This window comes from Semicossyphus pulcher, unplaced genomic scaffold (assembly GCF_022749685.1).
Source record: "Semicossyphus pulcher isolate SPU_LCO1_2020_fin unplaced genomic scaffold, fSemPul1.0.p SCAF_7, whole genome shotgun sequence".
In the NCBI taxonomy this organism is placed as follows: Eukaryota; Metazoa; Chordata; class Actinopteri; order Labriformes; family Labridae; genus Semicossyphus; species Semicossyphus pulcher.
In genome coordinates, this window is record NW_027211748.1 from 15358292 (window position 1) to 15379225 (window position 20934).

The 20934-nt window shown below is 41.6% G+C and overlaps 1 protein-coding gene across 3 annotated transcripts in view; it reads right to left on the reverse strand.

The window, feature by feature from the left end:
• The window catches only part of egfra (epidermal growth factor receptor a (erythroblastic leukemia viral (v-erb-b) oncogene homolog, avian)), a 46245-nt gene that overhangs the window by 11534 nt on the left and 13777 nt on the right, over positions 1 to 20934 (reverse strand). For all 3 annotated transcript variants that reach the window (XM_069684006.1, XM_069684005.1, XM_069684004.1), the window contains exons 2-19: positions 13056 to 13207; positions 12082 to 12268; positions 11851 to 11982; positions 11685 to 11753; positions 11041 to 11159; positions 10533 to 10674; positions 10023 to 10139; positions 8769 to 8895; positions 8590 to 8663; positions 8416 to 8503; positions 8088 to 8287; positions 7798 to 7930; positions 6700 to 6790; positions 5919 to 6076; positions 3822 to 3860; positions 3521 to 3665; positions 3274 to 3396; positions 1187 to 1285 (exon numbers count right to left, since the gene is read on the reverse strand). In XM_069684006.1, coding sequence (XP_069540107.1) covers positions 1187 to 1285; positions 3274 to 3396; positions 3521 to 3665; positions 3822 to 3860; positions 5919 to 6076; positions 6700 to 6790; positions 7798 to 7930; positions 8088 to 8287; positions 8416 to 8503; positions 8590 to 8663; positions 8769 to 8895; positions 10023 to 10139; positions 10533 to 10674; positions 11041 to 11159; positions 11685 to 11753; positions 11851 to 11982; positions 12082 to 12268; positions 13056 to 13207 — 2195 coding nt within the window. The remainder of the gene's footprint in view (positions 1 to 1186; positions 1286 to 3273; positions 3397 to 3520; positions 3666 to 3821; positions 3861 to 5918; positions 6077 to 6699; positions 6791 to 7797; positions 7931 to 8087; positions 8288 to 8415; positions 8504 to 8589; positions 8664 to 8768; positions 8896 to 10022; positions 10140 to 10532; positions 10675 to 11040; positions 11160 to 11684; positions 11754 to 11850; positions 11983 to 12081; positions 12269 to 13055; positions 13208 to 20934) is intronic.

The window sequence follows — 20934 nt, forward strand, 5'->3', positions numbered from 1 at the left end:
CCAAAGCCACAGAGCCAAACTGCTTTTTTTTCTATCATTAGCATTAGCTCCCCATAATAGCATGATAGAACTGAGGTTGAAAATCGGCGAACTGGCCCTTTAAGGAATTAAAAGTACAAACAGAATATCAAGAGAAATGTCCACTTTTCTCCTGGAAACTGTTACTTTGAGTTGCATAACATTTGTGGAGATATCCAGTGTTTGGTGATAAGTTTCTTAGCAGCAGTCATGCCAAGCCAAGCATATATTTTATGTGGTTCAGCTAAAAGCGGAAACTCTTGGTCATCATAACAAGAAAAGTGACCTACATAAAAGAACCAGGGGGATAATCCGCACTTGCCACCAACAACAGGCTTCCTACGAAGAGACCCGTGCAAACAGCACTTCAAACTGAGCTTTATTACAGTATGTAGGTTTCTTGCCACCAATGCATTAATTTTATCAAAATATTTTCTACATGCTTGTTACAGCATCAGCATGGTTCAGTAAATAACCACCTGACTGTGAGGAGCTCTGTAATTTAGACTGTCTGATGACAAAGACGCATCAAAGCCCATTTAAAAGCCGGCTGTTTCGTCATGACATTTAGCTGTTTTCTACGCCCACAACAACTTCCCAAGTGCAGTGACCGAGCACCACGGCCGCAAAAAATCACAGGATCTAGCATGCACAGTCGGCCGTTATGCATAGTGCATTTTAAACAGGCTGCTTTGTCAGAGCGGCTACAGGACCGCATTCCTTTCCATTACACCTCAGCCTTGGATTACACACCAACGCCCACACGAAGCCCTCCAATGAATTAATCCCATTTCCTACAGCCTGGTAAGAGGGTAACCATGTGGAAACATGACACATTCTCTACTACAAGGAAAATAAGTAGTCACGAGTTCTATATAAAGCTGCATGTGCTATAAATTAAAGGTTACATTACAGTTAAAGTGACATCTGGGAGGCAATAATTGTCACTCACTTTGACAATGAGGTACTTATGAGCCTTTTAAATCAAGTCAAAATATTGTGATTATTACTAAAAAATATGTTTTCCGCTTCTATATTTCCTCTGTCACTTCCCGCCAGCAGCAGACACTTAACTTAAGTAGTTTGGGGAATAAGATGTCATATGAAAGGCTGTTTTTAGGTCTGACTCAGTATGACAGAAATGAACCACATAAATCAGTGAACCTACGTCCAAAATCTCTTTGTTTGCTTTCGGTGATGTGGCCTCTCGCAAAACCTTGATGGCCACAGGGATCTTCACATCCTCTCCCTCTGGAACCCACAGGCCCTGCAGGAACACAAGATTGTTATTTTGCACGCTGTAATTACATCTGACAGCGCAACGTGACCACATATATGCTTAGATACAAGTTAGCATATACAGTACAAGAACAATTGCAAGTGACATGTTCTCTATGTACTGTTGTAAAACTGTTCTTCCCTATACTTGTGAGGACCATGGACTCTCCCTTAAATAGTAGAACATTTTGAAGTACTTACATTAATCAATCTCAACTACACTTCAGAGGGTAAAACTATGCTTTTACTCCTCTACATGTTTCTGACTGCTGTATTTTATAAAGCAAATATATAACCAGTATAAAATATGACATATAGTGGTATTAAAACTACTCAACAATAACAATATTGCAAAAACAACCTTCGAAACCAGCTAAACATGTAAATGCTATTTTCACTTTAATGCAGTAGTAATAATAATCACATTACACTATGAAGCAAACGCTCTGTTTTCTAAGCAGTACTTTAAATTTTGATACATTCAGCCTATTTCGGTAAATAGACTGCATTTAAATAGAGCGTTGCTAGTCTTACGACAACTCAAAGTGCTTTTACACCACGTTACATCCACCCTTACACACACACATTCACACACTGATGGCAGTGGCTGCTACTAGTCATGCCACCAGGAGCAATTTGGGGATCGAACCACCAACCTTCCAACTGAAAGATGACCCACTACACCACTGAGCCACAGCCGCCCCTAATACTAATAATTGCTGCTAATATTATCGTACTCCTGCCTTTACTTTAATTATGAGAGCAGGATCTTTACCTGCAATATTCTTAAAGCATGATATTGGCAGTTTGACTTAACTTTACCTGGACCATATCTTTTTATATTTTGTGGCTTAAAAGGTACAAAAAAAGCTCCTGTAGATCGCCCCAGCAGACAGCTGTGAAATAGGCTGGCTTCAACATAATTATTGTGTCTCAGATTGACTCAGATTGTTGTTCTAAATGTATGAAAAAGTTATGAAAGGGATCACTTCACAGATAGACTTCCACTGTCGCCTTCCTGCAACATTTTACCTGTGCAAGATTTCACAACAAGACTTTTAAGAAAGACTTCTGTTTCTAGGTAAACATGGGGATGTTACTCTTTAACAAAAGGAGCATCTCTGTAGGAATCATTTCCATCATGTTGAAAGACACTTAGAATAACAAGCTAAGCCCTGCCAGTAACAAAAACAAGCACTTTCAGTGGATCTACTTAGGTAGGGCACAGTTGCCTGTTTCATAGCTGCCGGCTGAGATGATCTACAGGAACAATTCCAAGACCTTTTGTACCTATTAGTCATCAAGAGAACCAAATATGTTAAAATAAGACCCAGGTTTAAAATACCAGAACTACCCTTTAACCTTCACAAGTAAATGGCTAAGCTAAATGCAGACTCTAACCACATCTTAAACCAAATTCCAACTGTAACCCAAGTCTTCATCCTTAAACAGCGCCTTGGAAAAATGTGCTTACTTTTCAACAATGTCCAAAAACTCTCAAGGTCTAAAAGTCATAGTGGTCCTCACAAACATAGAAGTTCAAGCTCACACACACACACACACTGTGGTAACCTACATTCTTTGTCAGGGGATTTACTCCAACCTTAACCTAAAAGCAACCCTAAAATAGACATTTAACTTTGTCCAGCCCAGCCGCTCGTCCCCATATGGAAGATATGTCCCCACATGTCACAGTGTAAACATACATCCCCACAATGACACTAAAACAAGTATATACACACACACACTGCACTCAGTGAGATTGGAGTCACTCATGCATGATCCGCCAAGTTAAAAATGTGTCTTTTAATTGAAAAATTGACAACAGATGTGGATGAGGGAAAACGATGGCGGGTGTTGGTTGTGTAAACTTGGCACATACAGTACTCCTGAGCTCCAGCTTCCACAAAGCTCAGCACCGGTGTGTAACTTTGACAACAAGGTGTTTTGGGACGCAAACTTGAAGCGTGTTAATACCTTATAAACTGTTCCAAAAGCTCCTGATCCCAGCACTTTGATTTTCTTAAACTCAGGTTCCTTCAGGATCCGCAGCAGAGCCTGGTTTGGTGCCTCTCCACTCGGAGTCAGAGGTTCGACCAACTGGGAAAGAAGGATTGAATATCTTACATACTGTCTGTCTATAAATCAACCGCAACATCTCAAAAACAACTCCTTCCAAAATCTTAATGTCCTCCTGCGCGGTGACTCACTTCCCTCATCTTACCTCTCTCTCTTGAAGAAGTCGGCGCATGGTTCTCTTCCTCTTGATGTGGCGGCGACGCAGCAGAACGAAGACAGACAGGCCCGCAATAAGAACAGCCAGCAGTCCACCAACCACACCAGCCGCAATCATGGAAAGACCAGAAGTGCTGAAAGACAGAAGGAAGCTGATTTAAAAACACAGATAGAAAACAGAGCACATGTACAAATTCAATAAAGTAGGAGAGATGAAATTAGGAGGCTGAACTTAGGCAGAGTCGGTGTCTCCTTTAGCAGCATTGATGAGTGGTAATGCAGTTACTCACCTTCTCCCCTTGCAGCCTTCAAGACCAGGTCCGATGCACCTGTAATCAAATCAGTGCACATAATATCATGTAACCATACCATCACTATGCTTCACACTTTTAATTCAGCAAGCATACTAGTATGTTATTTCCCTTTAAAGAAGAATCATGGAAAAACTTTGAAGTTAATGTGCATCAAAAAACAACAACCACTGCTGCCACACTTCTTGATTCATTGACCAGTTCCTTCAGGAAATTGTGATTCGGAGAATTCATGCAAATTCAGCCAAACTCCGACACATTTCTGCAAATTTGAACAATCAACATGTTTCCCCCACGGGCGTCAACATGTGCGTCACCAAATATTGACCTTTGTTGGTCTGCAATGTTCTGTGTATCGTTTACTGTTCCTTTAATATCTCCACGACGCTGCATGCTAGAGACTCTTTTTAGTGCTGTGAAGCAGACAGGTGTGTTGTTCTAACAAGGCCCCAATGCCATCATCTTTCTTTCATGAGCTATCGAATCTGGCCTCGAACTACAGAGTCTTTATGGAGACTCTATACAGTGAATCCATAATAACAAATCCAATCTTAATGTCTTCTTATTCTAATTTTTCCATGTTGAAATCTGTTAGCCGTTCAGTGTTGGATAAGCTACTTATGAAATGTAGTGAGCTAAGCTGCAAGTTATTCTACATGAAATGTAGCTTCACTACTCTGAAGCTATCCCTCACTGAAATATAGCAAGCTACGCTACAACAACAGAGCATAAGTAGCTAGCTACTACTGAAGCTGTTTTCATTTACAATGCTATTGCTATGGAATTTTTATTTTGGCCGCTCTGTACTAAAATTAATAGCTATAGCTACATACAAGCAAATATGTTTTACCAAAGAAAAAAAACTTTATTGCCGGGCCGATTATCGGCGCAGATATTTGGCATTTTGACGCATATTGGCATCGGCCTTTTATTTTTTTTATTTATTTTTTTTTTAATCTGACGACCGATAAGAGTTCATTTCTTTGCAAATTTTACTTAACTTTGTTTTATTTACTTTATAAAACTTCAGGAAGTTATTTATGTATTTATTTAAATTTTCAGTTATCTTTATAAGAGATGCTGCTGACCCTGGGAACTCCCTGCGCTTTTTGTTTGTTTGTTTAATAAACATATGCTTAAAGGCATTTAGTTAAGTTAAGTGTTGGAGTTTGTATCATTCAAAATTTTGACGCCAATATTTTCACTTTTACTGCAAATGAATATCGGCTCCAAATATCGGTTATCGGCCTCCTTGACTACTAATAATCGGTATCGGTATCAGCCCTGAAAAAACCATATCGGTCTATCTCTACTTTCCACCAACATGAAGCTCTGTTACAAATGTGAGTCAGTGTTGATCTCAAAGCGTGTTTGTACAGTGAGATAGCAATCAGTGCCTCTTATCACCTGAAATAACAAGTAGAACAGCTTAACTGTAATAAATAATATGTCGATTCTCCTTTGGGCATATGGATAGCATTGAAATAGGCACATGCAGTTCAAAATGACTGGAAATGTTCTTTTGGTTTCATTCGATTTTTTACACATTTGATTTGGCATCTTGACACAGAAATTGACTGGAAGTGATTAAACAGCTCGTTCAGCCAATAGATGACTTTATTGGAGGGTTTGTCCCAGTCACTGACAGTGGATGTGTGATGTGATGCACAAAAATTCTACTCAAAAATCTGCTGCAAAATCGGCCATTTTATGCCGCAACAATCACAGAAAAACCCCACAAAATCCTGGAGGGACTGACTGAAAGTTAATTGGATTCAAAACTGTTCCAACACATGTGTCATATTTTGTGAATGGGCAAAGACAATGCAAAATCGCTGGTACTTTTCCTCTCATCTAAGTCCAAAACATCCCTCCTAAATTTTCCGATTTCATCATAAATCGAGGAAACATTGCCTCATGCAGAAAGTAGGTCCTTCTCCTCCGCCTGTGCCAACACAACCGCAGCTGACCCTTCTGGCCTGGATTAAGTTACTGCATCAACATTACGACAGACAAATGTTTTCAACAAGGAGAAAAGTAGTGCCAGTTCTCAGGACGGCTGAACAATGCTCTCACCCTTGGGTGCAGTTTTTGTGGCAGAGCTGGCACACTCTCATCTCATCAAAGTATTTCCACACCAGTGTGTCATCCTCCCCGGGCACGCCTTGTGGACATCGAGACACACAGAAGAGTCCATCCTGGAAGTTGGCACACTTTGTACAGTTTCCAGAGCCCTGGAGGCAAAAGAAAAAAGACTTGTGATGTTTACAGCGCTCTTGAGAGGAGTAGTAAATATTATGTAAACTGCACTGTCTCATAGTAATAATTTCTCAAAGCAAGCTGCATCTATCTTCCTCGTAAAGATGCCAAAGTTTAGCGAAGAAACGCACCTACAAATGTCAGGTACTTTAGTTTAGGTCAGCACAACTCTGCTCTGAGACACTTACTGCAATCTACAGCTGCAACTTAATACTTTCTCTTAACTTGTCTTTTTTATTTTCCATAATGATGAGTTACTTTCAACAACCTTGAAAGAAGGGCTTGAACTTTTTGTTCAAGGGATTATGAGCCTTTAAAAGGAGACACCTACTTCACACACCCACACCTCTTATCCCAAACAAAACAAGTCTTCTTGTGGCTTCAGTGTAATTATGGTTAGTTAGAGCCGCTGTTGATGGAGAAATTGGTAGCACGAACACTTCTGCTACTGATTTCATGCTGTGTAATTGTTAATTTTCTCTTTGATTCTGAGTGACAGACAAAACAATATTCATAAACAATGTTCACAAAGCTGTCCTGTAATAGTTTTGTTGTTTTATGTATGTACGAAATAATGGTTTAGTTGTTTCACACATACAGGCGCTCTGCAGGTTGCAGTCCCGTTCATGCGCTGACACTCGGGGTGACACTCCATGCAGGTTTTATTCATGACCGTCTCCCGCGGCTCTCTGCAAACACAATAACAAAGCTGATAGACTCACGATGCTGGTGCAACACATTTCAAACAGTTACATTCTTAGAACCCTTTTTTGAGGCCTCGAGTTAAACTGTAAGCAAGTCTAGACTCAATGTTTGACAGAGACCTGCAAAGATAAACTGATGTGAGTGAATGTGCCAGCTCATCAGACACACTGTCTCACTAGCATTTATTTGCAACATTCAAGAGCTAGACCTTCATCAGGCACATGGTTTAAACAATCTCAAAGATTTTCATGTAAATAAATGTCTGTTAAGTCACTATCTATCGCCGAATGAGGTAACCCAACGGTGATTGAGACTGTGGTCGGTCTGCCAGAGAGGGTAGGCGGGGCTTGTTGTGCATAACAAAGAAAAGATCGATGACTACAGATACAACTTCAGAAATAAGTGAAAAGCCAAAGAAAAATAAACAATTTTGACGCTCAGATGAAGGAAAACAGTCCAAAAAGGAAAGCGACCGTCAGCGAGGAAAATCAAGAGTTACAACTGTTACAACAGGAGCCAACCGTGCGACACTGTTTAGATATGTAGGAAGTGTGCTCCCTGATAGGTGCCGCCAAAGAGAACGGAACTGAAATCTTTGAGATTACAACTTTAAGACAACGAGAAGCCATCTTAAATAGGTCGTGGCTTATCACTTTCCCCATGTGCAAAAGGAAGACATATTCACTAAAAATCAAGATATTCTTTATATGACTCAAAGATTATAAAATCTCTACTTTTATGGAGCTATAAAAAAGTCGTATCTACTGGAGAGCTACCCTCAAAAAACCTTGGTTTGCAGTTGGTCTAGATTTGAAATCCCCAAACTCTCTTAATGTCACAGTCAGGAAATGCTGGTGGTATGAAAACAGATTTTGAAGGACTTAACCGCACCGCACTCAGATCTGATGCTCACACTTTGTTTGTTTGTATAAAAAAGGAACACTGCATTTCAGAGATTAAAAAGGCATTAAACCCCAGATTCCTCCCTCACCCCTCCAGGATGTTGCAGGAGTCAACACAGCTCCCTTCGCGGTTGAAGTCACGGCAGGCGAAGCACATGTCCGGGCCGGGGCCCCAGCAGCCGTCCGCGGTACACTTCCTGTCACACGTGTTGTTCCTTTGAGCTGAAAGCAAACAAACAATCTCAAGAAGAGATCTCTCCCACGTAATTATCCAATTTGGAAAATTAGACTTTACTAATTAAATCTGGCTTGTGTAATCAGAAGCACAACAAAACCATCAAAGGCTGAATTACGGGATGGGGAACAGAATTGAATGTACCACAAGTGGCAGGATCAGCATTTTCGTCTATGGTGGCAGTCTGACTCTCTGATTTGAAGAGCCTTTTCCAGTGGCTTCTGTTGGTGTAACACAGGTTCTCGTTCTTAATGATGACCACGTCTCCATCGCTGATTTCTTTGAGGGAGCGAAGGCCAAGGTGCTCGATATTGAGATGAGTCATCACTAGACTGCGGCTCCCACTAACAAAAAACAGTAGGACAGGAAGAGCTTTATGAAGTCTTGTGTATTACTCAACTCCTGACAAACAAATTAATTTCTTGTGATCCAGCGGTTGTGAATCTACAGGGGGTCTTTACAAGGAACATACCGTTTAGTCCGCCCTCGAATGATCTCCAGATTCTCGAAAGGACTGAGTGAGCTCATGCTGTCCGGCCACGTTTGAATCCACAAGTATCCTGAAGCAACACTTGGGAAGTTAATTGTGAAACTCTTCAGTGTGCGTGTAGTGCGTCATAATTCTGTTGGAGTTACGCAATCTTACCAGTAATTTCTTTAACTGTCTTAAACACATCAAGCTGGGAAGGAACCATCTTTGGTGTTTTGGTATAAGGATCCCTAAAGGTAACAAGGTTAAATACGTTATCTGCCATTTTTAAAAGTACAGTTGATATAATAAAGATGGGCATGAAGGCTGTAATGCTTCTGATTTCCCTGACTTACCCGTGGATTGATGTGTGGATGATGGCAATGTTGCCATTGATTTTTGTGCAGTTCTTAAAGGAGTCAATATTGGTGGCATTGATGGACAGGGTGCGAGCCATGTCTCCTGTTCCAAGTCCATTGCACACTGTAAATGATGAAGGAAATGGATATGAAAACAGAAACGTATCTAAAGCTCTTATTTTCGTATCAGGCTGATACAAACTGAGCAGGGCCTTTTAGAGAGGGCAAAGAGAGACCCTTAACTTCAGAAAAAGAAGCAATATCACAACGTAAAGTGCAGTAGAAGTACTGATTATTATCATCAGCAGAAGTCACTCACATTGCTAGCAGTATGCTCTCTCACAGTGGAACAGTCTCATACAATATAAACTAGTGATGCATTAGCATGTTAGTAGCATTAGCATGTTTTAGTTGCTCAAAGTGGAGCTAATTTGAACAATTTTACAGATCAATTAATAGATTCATTTTAAATAATTTTTTGTTCGATGCTACATGTATAAAAAATGTTGCCCAACATTAGCATGTAATCTTGAAGCAGTTGAAAACAGCTAGCCTTGGCATATTAGTGATGACAAATTTAACTATGCAATCAATTTTCTATTGTTCTAATGTGTTTTTTGAATCACGTTGGTAAAGTTTGTTTCGTTTCAAAAATTTTATACATATTTTAATGTAATTATTTTTCTGAGTCTCTCCTTCCTCCTGAAACGAACAAGCTGTTTTGCCATTCAAAGGTCAGACCTTAGCCCCTTGTGCGATCCCATGTGGGGGAGCGGCTAGCACACTTCACTGTCAAAAACATGGCTGCTCTAGGATCGGTTATTCGGCCTTATACGTACGACGCCAAATCGTCAGGAGGTATCAGAATGGTACGTTGAAATCTTGATAACGACTTGACTACAAGCTAGTGCAAGAAGGCCGCCGGAGGTGAATGACAGTGAATGACGATTGGTCGATTTCAGCAAAAGCGAGGTTCTATGTAGAAACCTGCAGCTGTTCTGAACGGCCCATTCAGAGGCAACCTTTTTAAAAATGTCGTTCTGGAAAAACGTGGAATTATGCAGTTTTCACACCAGTTTTAACACCAAAAATGTGAAACCCATGCAGAATTTGAGAATATCCATTTAAAAGATACGGCCCCTTTAAGATCACGAATGAACAAGCTGTATGTTGTGTATATAAGAGTAATGCTGTACGTGGAGTTATGTGCTAAGCTAACCAATGCCTGGCTGTGATAGCTTTACCCCCTACCTTTAGGGCACAGTCCTTCACACTTGGTACACTTCCTGATTCCGCCCTCGTCCACCTCGTATGTGTTCCCACTGCACGTCCGCACACACGCTCCATGATCGGTCACAACGTAGTTATCTGAAATGATTGCAAAACACAAGCTGGTACTTCATAATCATGTAAAATTCAACGCACAAAAAGCAATTTAAATGTCTACTTAAGCATTAATAACTTGTATGAATTATACCACCAATATAACTGTAAAGTCGGTACATAATAAAACAGCATGCCACAGAGTCTGAGTAATAGTGGGTCAGAGCTGTGTGAGTTAAACTAAGAGAGAACAGTGTTGCATTAACACGCCTCGAAACTCAATCATCTTCTTTCATACAGTTTATAATTAAACTGAGACTAACTGTAACCTCTGAATGTCTAACAGCTCTGAAGGACAACCAGGGCACAATGTGAAAAACCCTGTAGTCATGCATGAAGAGTTTCATATACATAAACATTATGAATAGCCGTTCTTACGCGGGCAGCTCTTGACACACGTGGCCCCGAAGTTGTACTTTCCATGCGGGTTGGGTACCAGCTGGTGCAGGTTGGGGTCGTAGCGCATGAGGCCGGGGCAGGAGTCCTTACACACCCCGTCATCCTGGAAGTCCCGACAGGCCTGCAGCACAAACAACAGTCATCCAGCAGACTGGGACCATAACAGAGCCCCACACTAATGATAACACTGCATTCCTCTATCACAGCCTTGGCTTAATCCTCAGAGCTGCACTGGGAGGCAGAGCAGACGCTGATACTCGAGGCGCTGCCAGATGAAAGATTTAATCTGCAGTTATATGTCTCATTGGTACTGAAACCAATAACAAGACTTCTGATCATAAAAGCAGATGCTGCTGGGTGAGGGCTTTGTTTTATTAGACGCTTCAAATCCAGATTTAATGCACAAGTGTGAAGCGTTCAGTGTGTTCAGATTCGTAAGCTTTCTCTCCCCCATCCTGTCCCATATGTGAAGGTGGGTTTCTCTCACCAGACAGTCGGTGGGCCGAGGTCCCGTGCAGCCTGCAGCACAGTGCTCATTACAGCAGTCGCTGGGTGAAGGTCCTTTGCATCTCTTAGAGCACTGCTGTGCACAGTTCAGCTTTGTTACTGGAAATTAAAACAGGACAAAGTCAGAGGAGAGACCTCGAGCAAGTTCAAGAGGCCACATTAAAGCTGTATAGTCATGTTATTTTTTTCCCCTTGCTGTTGTTGGTATGCACTGATAGTGTTAATAACTGAGCAAGTAATGCAAAACAGAGCGCTTCAGCGGCTGATATGTGACTACTGCAAACAGAATGCACCACAGACAATGACAGTCACTTTTACTGCTTATCTGTACCTAAATCTGTCCATGTGCTGCTGAAGCACCCAAATGTGTCCTCTGGTGATCGAGACTTATTTTGTCTTAACATATATATGTAAAAAGAGACACATAACTGGTTAAATCTAAAAAAAAATAATGGTTTAAGTGTATCACTACACCATAAACTTGGATAAACTGCATGAAACAAAAAAGAAATTCACTCAAACTCACACAAAAAAATGCAGATTTCAGTTGTTTAAAAAGCCTTTGTACTGATCTTTTCTTATATTTTGCCTATAATGAAATGACATCACAACATCACAGCTTACAGGTCTGACAGTTTTGAGGACCAGATGCCCAGCATGAGCCGTTGAAGCAGCTTGAGTCGCATTGTCTACCTGTTAAAGCAGAGCACAAGAAATGAAGAGGGTCAAATGTTTACTTCACATCTTTGAAATGCAGAATTAGCCTCCTGCAATGAAATGCATTACTCACAACGTGGGTTGTTGGTGGCCAGTGGGAGCTCCATACTGGTTTTGTTGTCAGCGTTGACAATATCATACCACTGTATAGTTTCCACATTGCACAGGCGGCCGGCCGTAAACTTCACACCTCCTTTAAGAATTTCTGCAAAAGAAAACAGCGACATGAATTTATAAGAAGCTTTATAACCCGAAGACTCTGTTATAAATTCTTGTCATTTAAATAGCGAAGAGGTGGACTGACCTGTCAGGCTGGTCAGAAGGAGCTCATTGGTGCCCTGGTCGGTAGGTTTGTCATAATTGCCGAGCACAGCGAGGGCAAAGTGTCCTTCGTAGAGAGAGTGACCTCGAATGATGCGCAGGTTCTCCAGAGAAATCCTGGACGCTGTGTTGAGGGCGATCAGGACGTAGCCGCCTACTTCTTCAATAGACTGTAGAGGAAGAATGAGAAAGCCTTGTTGTAAACTGAGGTACCTGTAAAGTCAGTGCAGCCAAAACACTGAAACATATCAATAAAAAGTGAAGCTAAATATTAGCTTCTTCTGGCAAACATTGCCTTACAATCTCCACCAATGAGTTGGATAGGGAAGTATGTATATAGCCTGCGAGGCAAAACACAGGGCTTACAGCACTTATATCAAAGATTGTGTGATAACAAATGAAGATTACCTTCACGTGCAGCGTCAGCATTTTTTATCAACTCAGATCTTTAGGACTATAACAGCTGGGCTCTGTTTTATTAAACTGTCCACGTGAAAGTAAAGGAGATAAAAGTAGGCTTTAGTAAGTGAGCCAGGCCTCCTCCTCCTGACAAGTGGAAACTAGATACTTGGAACTCCTCCATGATATCTGCTGACTGTATTTTATTCTGTGTCTGTGTGCAAGCTTGCATGTGAGTGTGTGTGTGGTCCCTCTTCACATCTGCCCAGTGCTCACAGCCTTGTCTTTACAGCTGGGGTTCAAGCGAAGCTCCAACCCGAGCATCATAAACTCATTGAATCATCCGTCACTACGGACTCACTCTCCACTGATTTTAATTATCCGCGCTGAAGCGATAAGAGAAGCGGTGACGAGCCTGTAAAGATCCAGGGATGGATTGCCTGGCAAACTGGCTTCAGACCACCAAAGAGAGATGTTTAAAGAAATAGATGATAGGAAAATTTCCCCATCTGTTATGTTCATGTTCTGCTTCCTCTGCTAACAGAGCACAGCCTTTACCCTGAGGAAGGACAGGTCACGATGCTCCTCCATGTAGGTGATCTCCAGGTTCTCCAACACCACAGTGCAGTTGCTGTAGGTCTTCACCATGTTCAGATAGTGGTCTTCTTTTGAACCCAGGAGGTTGAGACGGTTGGTGATTCCTTGGCATACTGCAGGGAAAGAGAAAAAATAAGAGAATTAAGTTAAAAAAACTGGCACATGTCCCAAAAGCATTCGTGCAAGGCTCACAGTGCTATCATCGCAAACATTCACCGCTTATGTAACACACTGGCTCCATTTACAACTTTCTGTGTGCGTCTGTGTTTTGAAATTTGGTCTGCGCAGTCATAACTTGGCCAGCTGTCATGTGAAATTATCCGATCTGGGTTGCATCTACAATCGGAATCAGTTCTCAGCAACGAAGCGAATTCTGGCAAATGAGTCAAAGTGAGCTGGCTGTGTATTTATCCTGGCAAAGGCCTGAATCTTTCCACTGCTTCACGGGCTAGTTCAAACAACCACTGCAAACCAGCAACTCCAGGCCCGCTGTGTCGTTTCTGAGGAAAGATGTGGTGTGTCACAGATTCCATCAGATATGTAAGTGCTCTCCTTTGAGGAATTTAAGCTCCCTTAATCTTATTGTTAATAACTGTTAATAACTTGTTAAAACGTGTGTTTTTCGGGCAGGTTTTAGACATGATTTAATAAAAACTTAAGGCTTAAATTGATGCTGAGAAACGCAGTTTTCAATTCCAAATACAAGAGCACTATTGATATGGAGATTCACAGGAACAGGAATGGGAATAGTGAGCTGATAAAGTGTTACGCAATAAAGTATTTTGATAAGGAGGGTTTGATAAGCACAAAAGAAAGGTTTCTAAAGGAGGAGTCTTCAGTCGTCCCCTGAGCTGGTCAGACAGGTTCTGACTGGCACTGAAGAGACTCAGCTGTGTGTAACACCAATAACACCCCAACAAACACGCACACACACGCAGACGCTCTTCATGCACACATTATACACATATAATGATTTTCTCTTTTAAGTCTCTAATTTGTGGTTAACTGAGCAACAGGGTCAGAGAAACAACAGGTTCTCCCTCCTGCTTCTTAGAAATGATGGTGGGGTGGCGTAATGTCTCCTGGGTCACATTCCTCGACATGTCTGCTCTTGACTCGAAGAAAGCCCAAACGCATGCTCCAAATTCAGAGACACACCTCGTACACCACACATAACAGTTAGCTTAATTGCACTATGGCATGTCGGATTTGCCGAATATTAGAAAAAGACCATTTTATAGTTTACTTCATTCTTTGTGTATTTTACTCATGTTGCTGTTTTGAATCCACAAACTGTTACACCCCTCCCTGAGGTGGCCCTAAGGGGCTAACAACAACAACCCACAAACTGACTCAAAACTTACCACATATAACACCTTAAAACAATTAATACATGGGATTTATTACTTGACAAAGAAAGAACAAAATCATTAAATAAAGACTAATCTCTATTTCTCAGAATGTCAGATTCTACTCAGAAATGTAGAAGCTGTAGGCAGGGAGGTGGATTTTAGGGATGGAAAGTGTTCCGGTTTCTGTTTGTACTATGTTACTATGTACTACGAATATTGACCAATCACCTATCAGCAGGCTGCTGCATATGCAGGCAAAACAGTCCGTGAGGAGAGCAAAAGCAGGTGGAACATAATGTGCCGTAATGACATCCCGGCTCCCATCAGCGGCTATCTGATGATGATTTAGCTTCTTATTAATCTCTATAAACAGACCTCTGCATGCTAACAGCTATAAGTCTGTTCTATATCTAAAATTCAACTTGAGACGATTTCCCTTGACTCTGTGTCACGAAAGCCGTTCAGCATGTAGATTTCCCGACTTCCTCGAATGCATCAGATTGATCCGACCTCCCTTCAATAAACAAGCATTTAAAAGTAGTTTTCTTCTCCTCTTGAGGACAGACCTGACAAAGCTTCATTTTTACTCATCTGCATCAGGATGTTGAAATTTCTGCAAAGGCAAGACCCGTAAATTAAAGTTAATCACAAGAAAAACGGGTTCTTCTTCTGTAAACAGTCTTCACTGGAAGTCGATTATCGCTAACCGGCGCTGGCTACACACCTGGCATGTTCACCGTTGTTCCCAGAGGCTATATCGTCATCAGACTATTGCCCATGGGAACCGAGATTGAATAAAGACTAAGGACAGGAATAACACACTGACACTGAAATCCTTTTCTGAGAGGCAAAAAGACCGCAGTCCAAAAGCCTCTTCTGAACCTCGTTAACAATCAGATTCACCTGCACAGTTCAGACAACAGAAGGGGAAAAGGGATAAACATAACAAGGAAACATACAACCGTAACAAAACCAACATCTGTCTCCTTCTCTCCCTCCTCTACCTCCTCCTCATTAGCTCGTCCCTGAGGGGTCTCCCTGACATGAACCCTACAGTCCAGCGGCCAAACGTCCAGGCAACACACAGACTAGCAAGAGCAAGCTGACCATCTTAATTAGAGGAGCAATGTGAGATGTAATTAACCCCTTAATTATTACGTAGACCGAGAAAGCGAACTGTAAAAAGCAAAGGTCGTCTGTACTGAGCAGCTGTGAATATAAATCAACCTTGCAAATGACAGTTTGCTTGAAGGGATTCTGATAATGCTAATAGGTATGTTTGTTTACCATATACTGTAAGTATACCGCCCAGCTGCATGCATACAACCTGCTGCCTGCCTGAGTGTTTTCTTCAGTTAATATTTATGATATGCAGTAAAGGCCGCATGAGGCAGGTGACTAAAGGTTCAACAAACTTCCCCCACCAGAGGCTCGTATTAGTGTCGTGCACAAGGGAGAAAAAAAACTGGTTATTGCTCAAGCAAGGAGCAGAATAGTAAACACTCAGTCCAGTTGTTGATTTCAAAACTCGGGTTGCAGGTGGTAAATTGACCTGATATTCCAGGACCATAAACTGACTTCCTCATAGGCTGCAATACAGAGGAAAGAAACAAGGTCAGGCTGCAGCTACGCAGAAGTTATGACTTAAAGATGGCTTCATAGCTCTACCCAGGCTATAAAAGAGAACTTGTACAAGTGAAAATGACTCTTGTAGGTAAGGTTGCACAACTACCTTTCTGCTAGTAGAAATAGGCAACATTAAGAGAAAACTATTAACATTGAAAATGTCTGGGAACCCCAGAGCCGCTGTTTCAATTTTGACTCATCAAACACTAAAACGCAGCTTTCTGTCTGCAATCTGCCAAAATGAACGGGTGTGCCCTTCAATGACGTAACTGATACTGTGACAAAGACTAATTACCGATTGCTTCACTTCCTCCAGCTGTATTGTCGTCACAAAACGTCCAGGAGGCAACTTTAAGAGCAAGGAGTGGCAATTCTGGTACATATCTGCCTGACTGTATACATGTGTGTGTGTGCGTTTGGGTGTGTGCACAACAAGTGTGCAAAACTGCGAGGAGTGCAGAACATTCCCTGGAATACACTGCACCGATCAGCACCCAGCCAGAGCTCAACAAAAGACCTGATAAACCCGACCATTAGTCATCTAAGCTTGTCGCAGTGTGCGGTTGCATATCGCTCTCTTGGTGTTTACTTGTGGACTAGTGTTGGATGTCAAGGGTGTGTGATGGATATTTGTTTCTTGAGGCTATAAGAACTCTAAAAACTAAAACTTAACGCTTATTATGCCACAGTTAGATCATTGTTCAGACACTTAAATACCACACTCAAGCTGGGAATTCACACATTACTGTTACAGAGACGGCAGGTCAATCTGAGTTTTAGCTAGCTGTTTTTCTCTCCGACAGCAGTAAACTAAGACACAATAACTCAAATCTGTAAAGCACAATGTGACGAGTAATATACTCTCATAAAACCAAAAAGAAACTCACTGTTTTCATGTGAGTGCAGTAAATTTTAAGCTAGTGCGAGCAGGGAGTTAGCTTAGCTTAAAGACAGGAAACAGGAACTAGCCTGCCTCTGTCTGGTACATACTCAACAGTAAAAAACGGATAATTGACGTTTCATGCTTTGTTTTTTGTACAGATATAACAAATAAGTGATACTTTTTATATTATTGTTACTAAGGGAGCTGTAGAGGTGCTGGTAAGCTAGTTTGCTACCTTTGGACGGAGCTAGGCTAGCTGTTTTCACTTGTTTTATGCTTTTTGCTAAGCTAACTGGCTTCTGGCTGTGGTCTTATATTTAACGGTCAGATATGAGGGTGGTATTGATCTCCTTAGCTAACTTAAGAATGCTAATTAGCATATTTTCAAAGGCGGGTTGAATACGATATGCTAACGGTCTTTGTGTTATGATGTCCGTCTCTTTAATTGTGGAACAAGTGTTGGCACCAAACTGTGCCTTTCTATTAAACTCTGAAACTGAGACTTTTTTGACAGGGGGAAAGTGGAACCAGTAAAAATGGTTTCAAACCAAAGTCATGGAAGACAAAATTTACAGTAAATATTGGAGACATTTCCTGAACATGGTAAGATCAAATGTTAAACGTTAAGTACCAAAACCGACCAAAGGAAAGTCAAAAAGGAAAATCACATTCTGAGGTCTCATTTAAATGTTTAGAGGAAATGCTGAATATCCATGCAAACCAAATTTTCCAGGGATATAAATCTCTTACCAATCTAATGATTTCCGATGCTACGCTGAGTCATATTTTAAACCATCAAGTTTTATACCTTTACAGACAACAGAAATGATCCTGCTGCCTCTCTTCCTCTAGCTCACTACCTGCAATTCAATTACGCTGTGTCCAGAGTCTGGTAATCACATTATCTGAAAACTTACACATAATTAATGGGAAGTAACATTACTAGCTGACATGACTTGTTTATTTCTCCCTGCAAGTCAACAGCATTACGGCAACGTTTCTTATGTAACTCAATCTGCAGTGTTCCTCCCCTGATAACAAATCAATGCCAAGATTAATTACCTTATTTAGAGGTGAATTATGGTTACCCCCTCATGTCTCTGCAGATGTATGGTAGGAACATGTTGATAAGAGGAGGAAAAAACACATTTTCTGCTTTTATTGGCCTCAGTTTGAAGTCGGGGCTCACTTGGGGATGCATTAACTCAAATTTCCAGACCTTCAGATTTCAAGGAAGCATAAAACTCTCACAGCCCAGTATCAGTGAATGAATGGAAGAAAAGCCACTTCCGTGATTCTCGCAGTGCTCGTACTTCCTTTCAGACTGGCTGAGATTCAGGAGGAGATGAGGGATCAAATGTCACATAAACCAGCAGCACAAGTACAAATGTGTGCATTCTTCGTTGGCGTACTATATCTGTGCAAACACACTTTGTAGTTTGACAGAAAATTCCTGATATCCTGCTCTCTGTACAGGGGAAATGCAATCTTCCTCTGCGTGGGAGATGCATCAGTCCCTTAGAGAAAACATCTTGGGGCCTCAGAGAAGAAGAAAAGGGGCCAGTAAGGACAAGAGGATACCCCCCCACTTTCCCTCCGTTTCCCCAGTGAATGCAATAACACAAGTCCCTTTGACATCTCAGGAAGTTGATCTTTGCATGGGGTCAGTTCCAGACGGCTACCCTGTGATGCTGGACCAGATGGCAGCTGACGGTCGTCTGCAGGGGAGGACGACTAAAAGGACGTAAGGTGATGTACTATTGGAGAAAAAGAACTCATGGACAGGAAGTGTGAGAAAAACAGAAGAGTTAAGAGTGGTTTGTGGTTTAACAAACCGAGACGTGGGACAGAGAGGCCGGCTGTGGGGTCAAAAAGTGAAAAGGGGGTGTAAAGCCTCACACTTGATGTATGAACATAGCTGACCTTTTCGGGCAGGCTAACAAAGGGGACGAACCATTGGAAAGGCCAGCTGTAGAACACAAGCAAATGAAGCATCCGACCGGCTACGTCACATATCCTCTAAACAGTTCAACCCCTGAGACTACGCTCGGCGGCCCTGCCTCGGCTTGAGCGCAGTCTGTGAAGTTTAGTCTGTTAAAAGCTCAGCAAAGTGACCAAATAAAGACCAAACAGGCTAATGTTTACTCTCCGCTCTCTACCAGTCAGTGAGACACTCCAGATACCTGTGGCTGGGCCCAGCTTAATGTTTACTCTCCACCTCAGTGTGAGGAAACTGTGGATTTAGGTTCAGCACAAACACAGGAATACAGCATGTATACTCACACTCCTGCAAACTGTGGTCAGCATTTAGAAGATCTTTAGGCATACAAATCAGTCCGACAGCTGCTCACCCAAATAAGACAATGATATTTACAAAATTTAACTGAAATATTTCTTCTCTGAGACGGTGTCCCTGTTACTCTGGATAATCAACAGAAGTAACCATTTTTTAAAGGGAAAAAAAATCTTCAATGGAAATCAGTTCCATAGAAACTTCTCCACAGTGACGTCTGTGGATCATCCATTGTAACAGAGACATTGTTTTGGGGGGAAAAAAAGGTTGATTTTCCATTTTTAAAGCTGCAGTAATCAAATTATTTATACAAACACTGGGACAGATTACTGTCTCTCATGTGAAAGGGGCCAGCATATTCATTGTTTGCTTGGTCCTTGTTTCCAGCTGCAGCAGACGACCGTTTTCAGCAAAGAAGCTGTACTAAGCCTGCAACCTAACCAATTCTGTAGACAGAAAAGGTCAGCATCTCGCTGGTGCACACATAAAAGGAAACCAAAGTAGAGCTAAAAATGAGTGAATATAACTCGCTATATTTGTCAGGTGGCCTGAGATACACTGAACCAACGCTTATTACGTGTCAGCTATGAGTGTAAATAGATAACTGTTCGCTACACTGGGGCTGTGGCTTAGCGGTAAAGTCGGTCGACACTCATTCGGAAGGTTGGTGGTTCGATCCCTGACTGCTACAGTCACATGTCGAAGTGTCCTTGGGCAAGACATTGAACCCTTCTGAATGAATATATCTGATTGGCGATTGGCACTTAGGCCTTTGCTATGAGTGTGTGAATGTGACATGTGGCGTGAAAGCCGTTGAGTTATACAAGTACGGTCCATTTAACACTTTCAACACAACAACTTCATAAGGTGATAACATGTCACTGTTTTTTTTATAGCTTGCTGTCTGGAAACAAGAAATCAATTACTGCAAGTTTAAATGAAAATCCATTCACATCCTTTGTACGGGCAGAAATCCGTCTAGACAAATATCTCACAATGGTTAGCATAGCTACGTATGAATAGAGGTGAACCTATAATTAAAAATAATAATTCATCATACTCACTTCCGTGAGGATCTTTCATTGTTCTCATGCTGGTTACCATTCAAGCTACTGCTGTGAATAATCATCATACTGCCCATTTATCTCAATAGTCAATGATGCATTCATTACCCAATAGCGATATCCATGACAGAACCCTAAATGATAGAAGATGCATTGAAAAAGGCATAAATTACAGGGCCGCGAGTTGATTTATTGGAGGTAGTTAAACACAGCTGCACACCTATTACTCTCAAGCTGTGGCCAATATTCAAGGTGCCCAACATGATGGCCCAAATAATCAAGCAATACATATCATTAGTCAGATAACTCTCCTCCCACATGCCCTGTTGGGAAGTCCATTACTCCCTCATAAAGGCAGCAAACAATCCCACCCCTGTTACCCAAAACTCACACAACCTCCGTTCGCCCCGGCCCCATTTGAATTCCAATAACGCACCCACCATTCTCCTGAAACGCTCAACCCACTTCCTCTTTAACGTCCAGGCATTCTCCCTATTGAAGCCCATTCTAGCCAAGACAACTCCCCCCACCTCCCTCCTTTTTTTTCCTTCTTACTCCTTCCCTGTTAAAACCATACTCCTCTTCAATCCCACAGGAAGCACGAGAGGAAGACGGGAGAGGG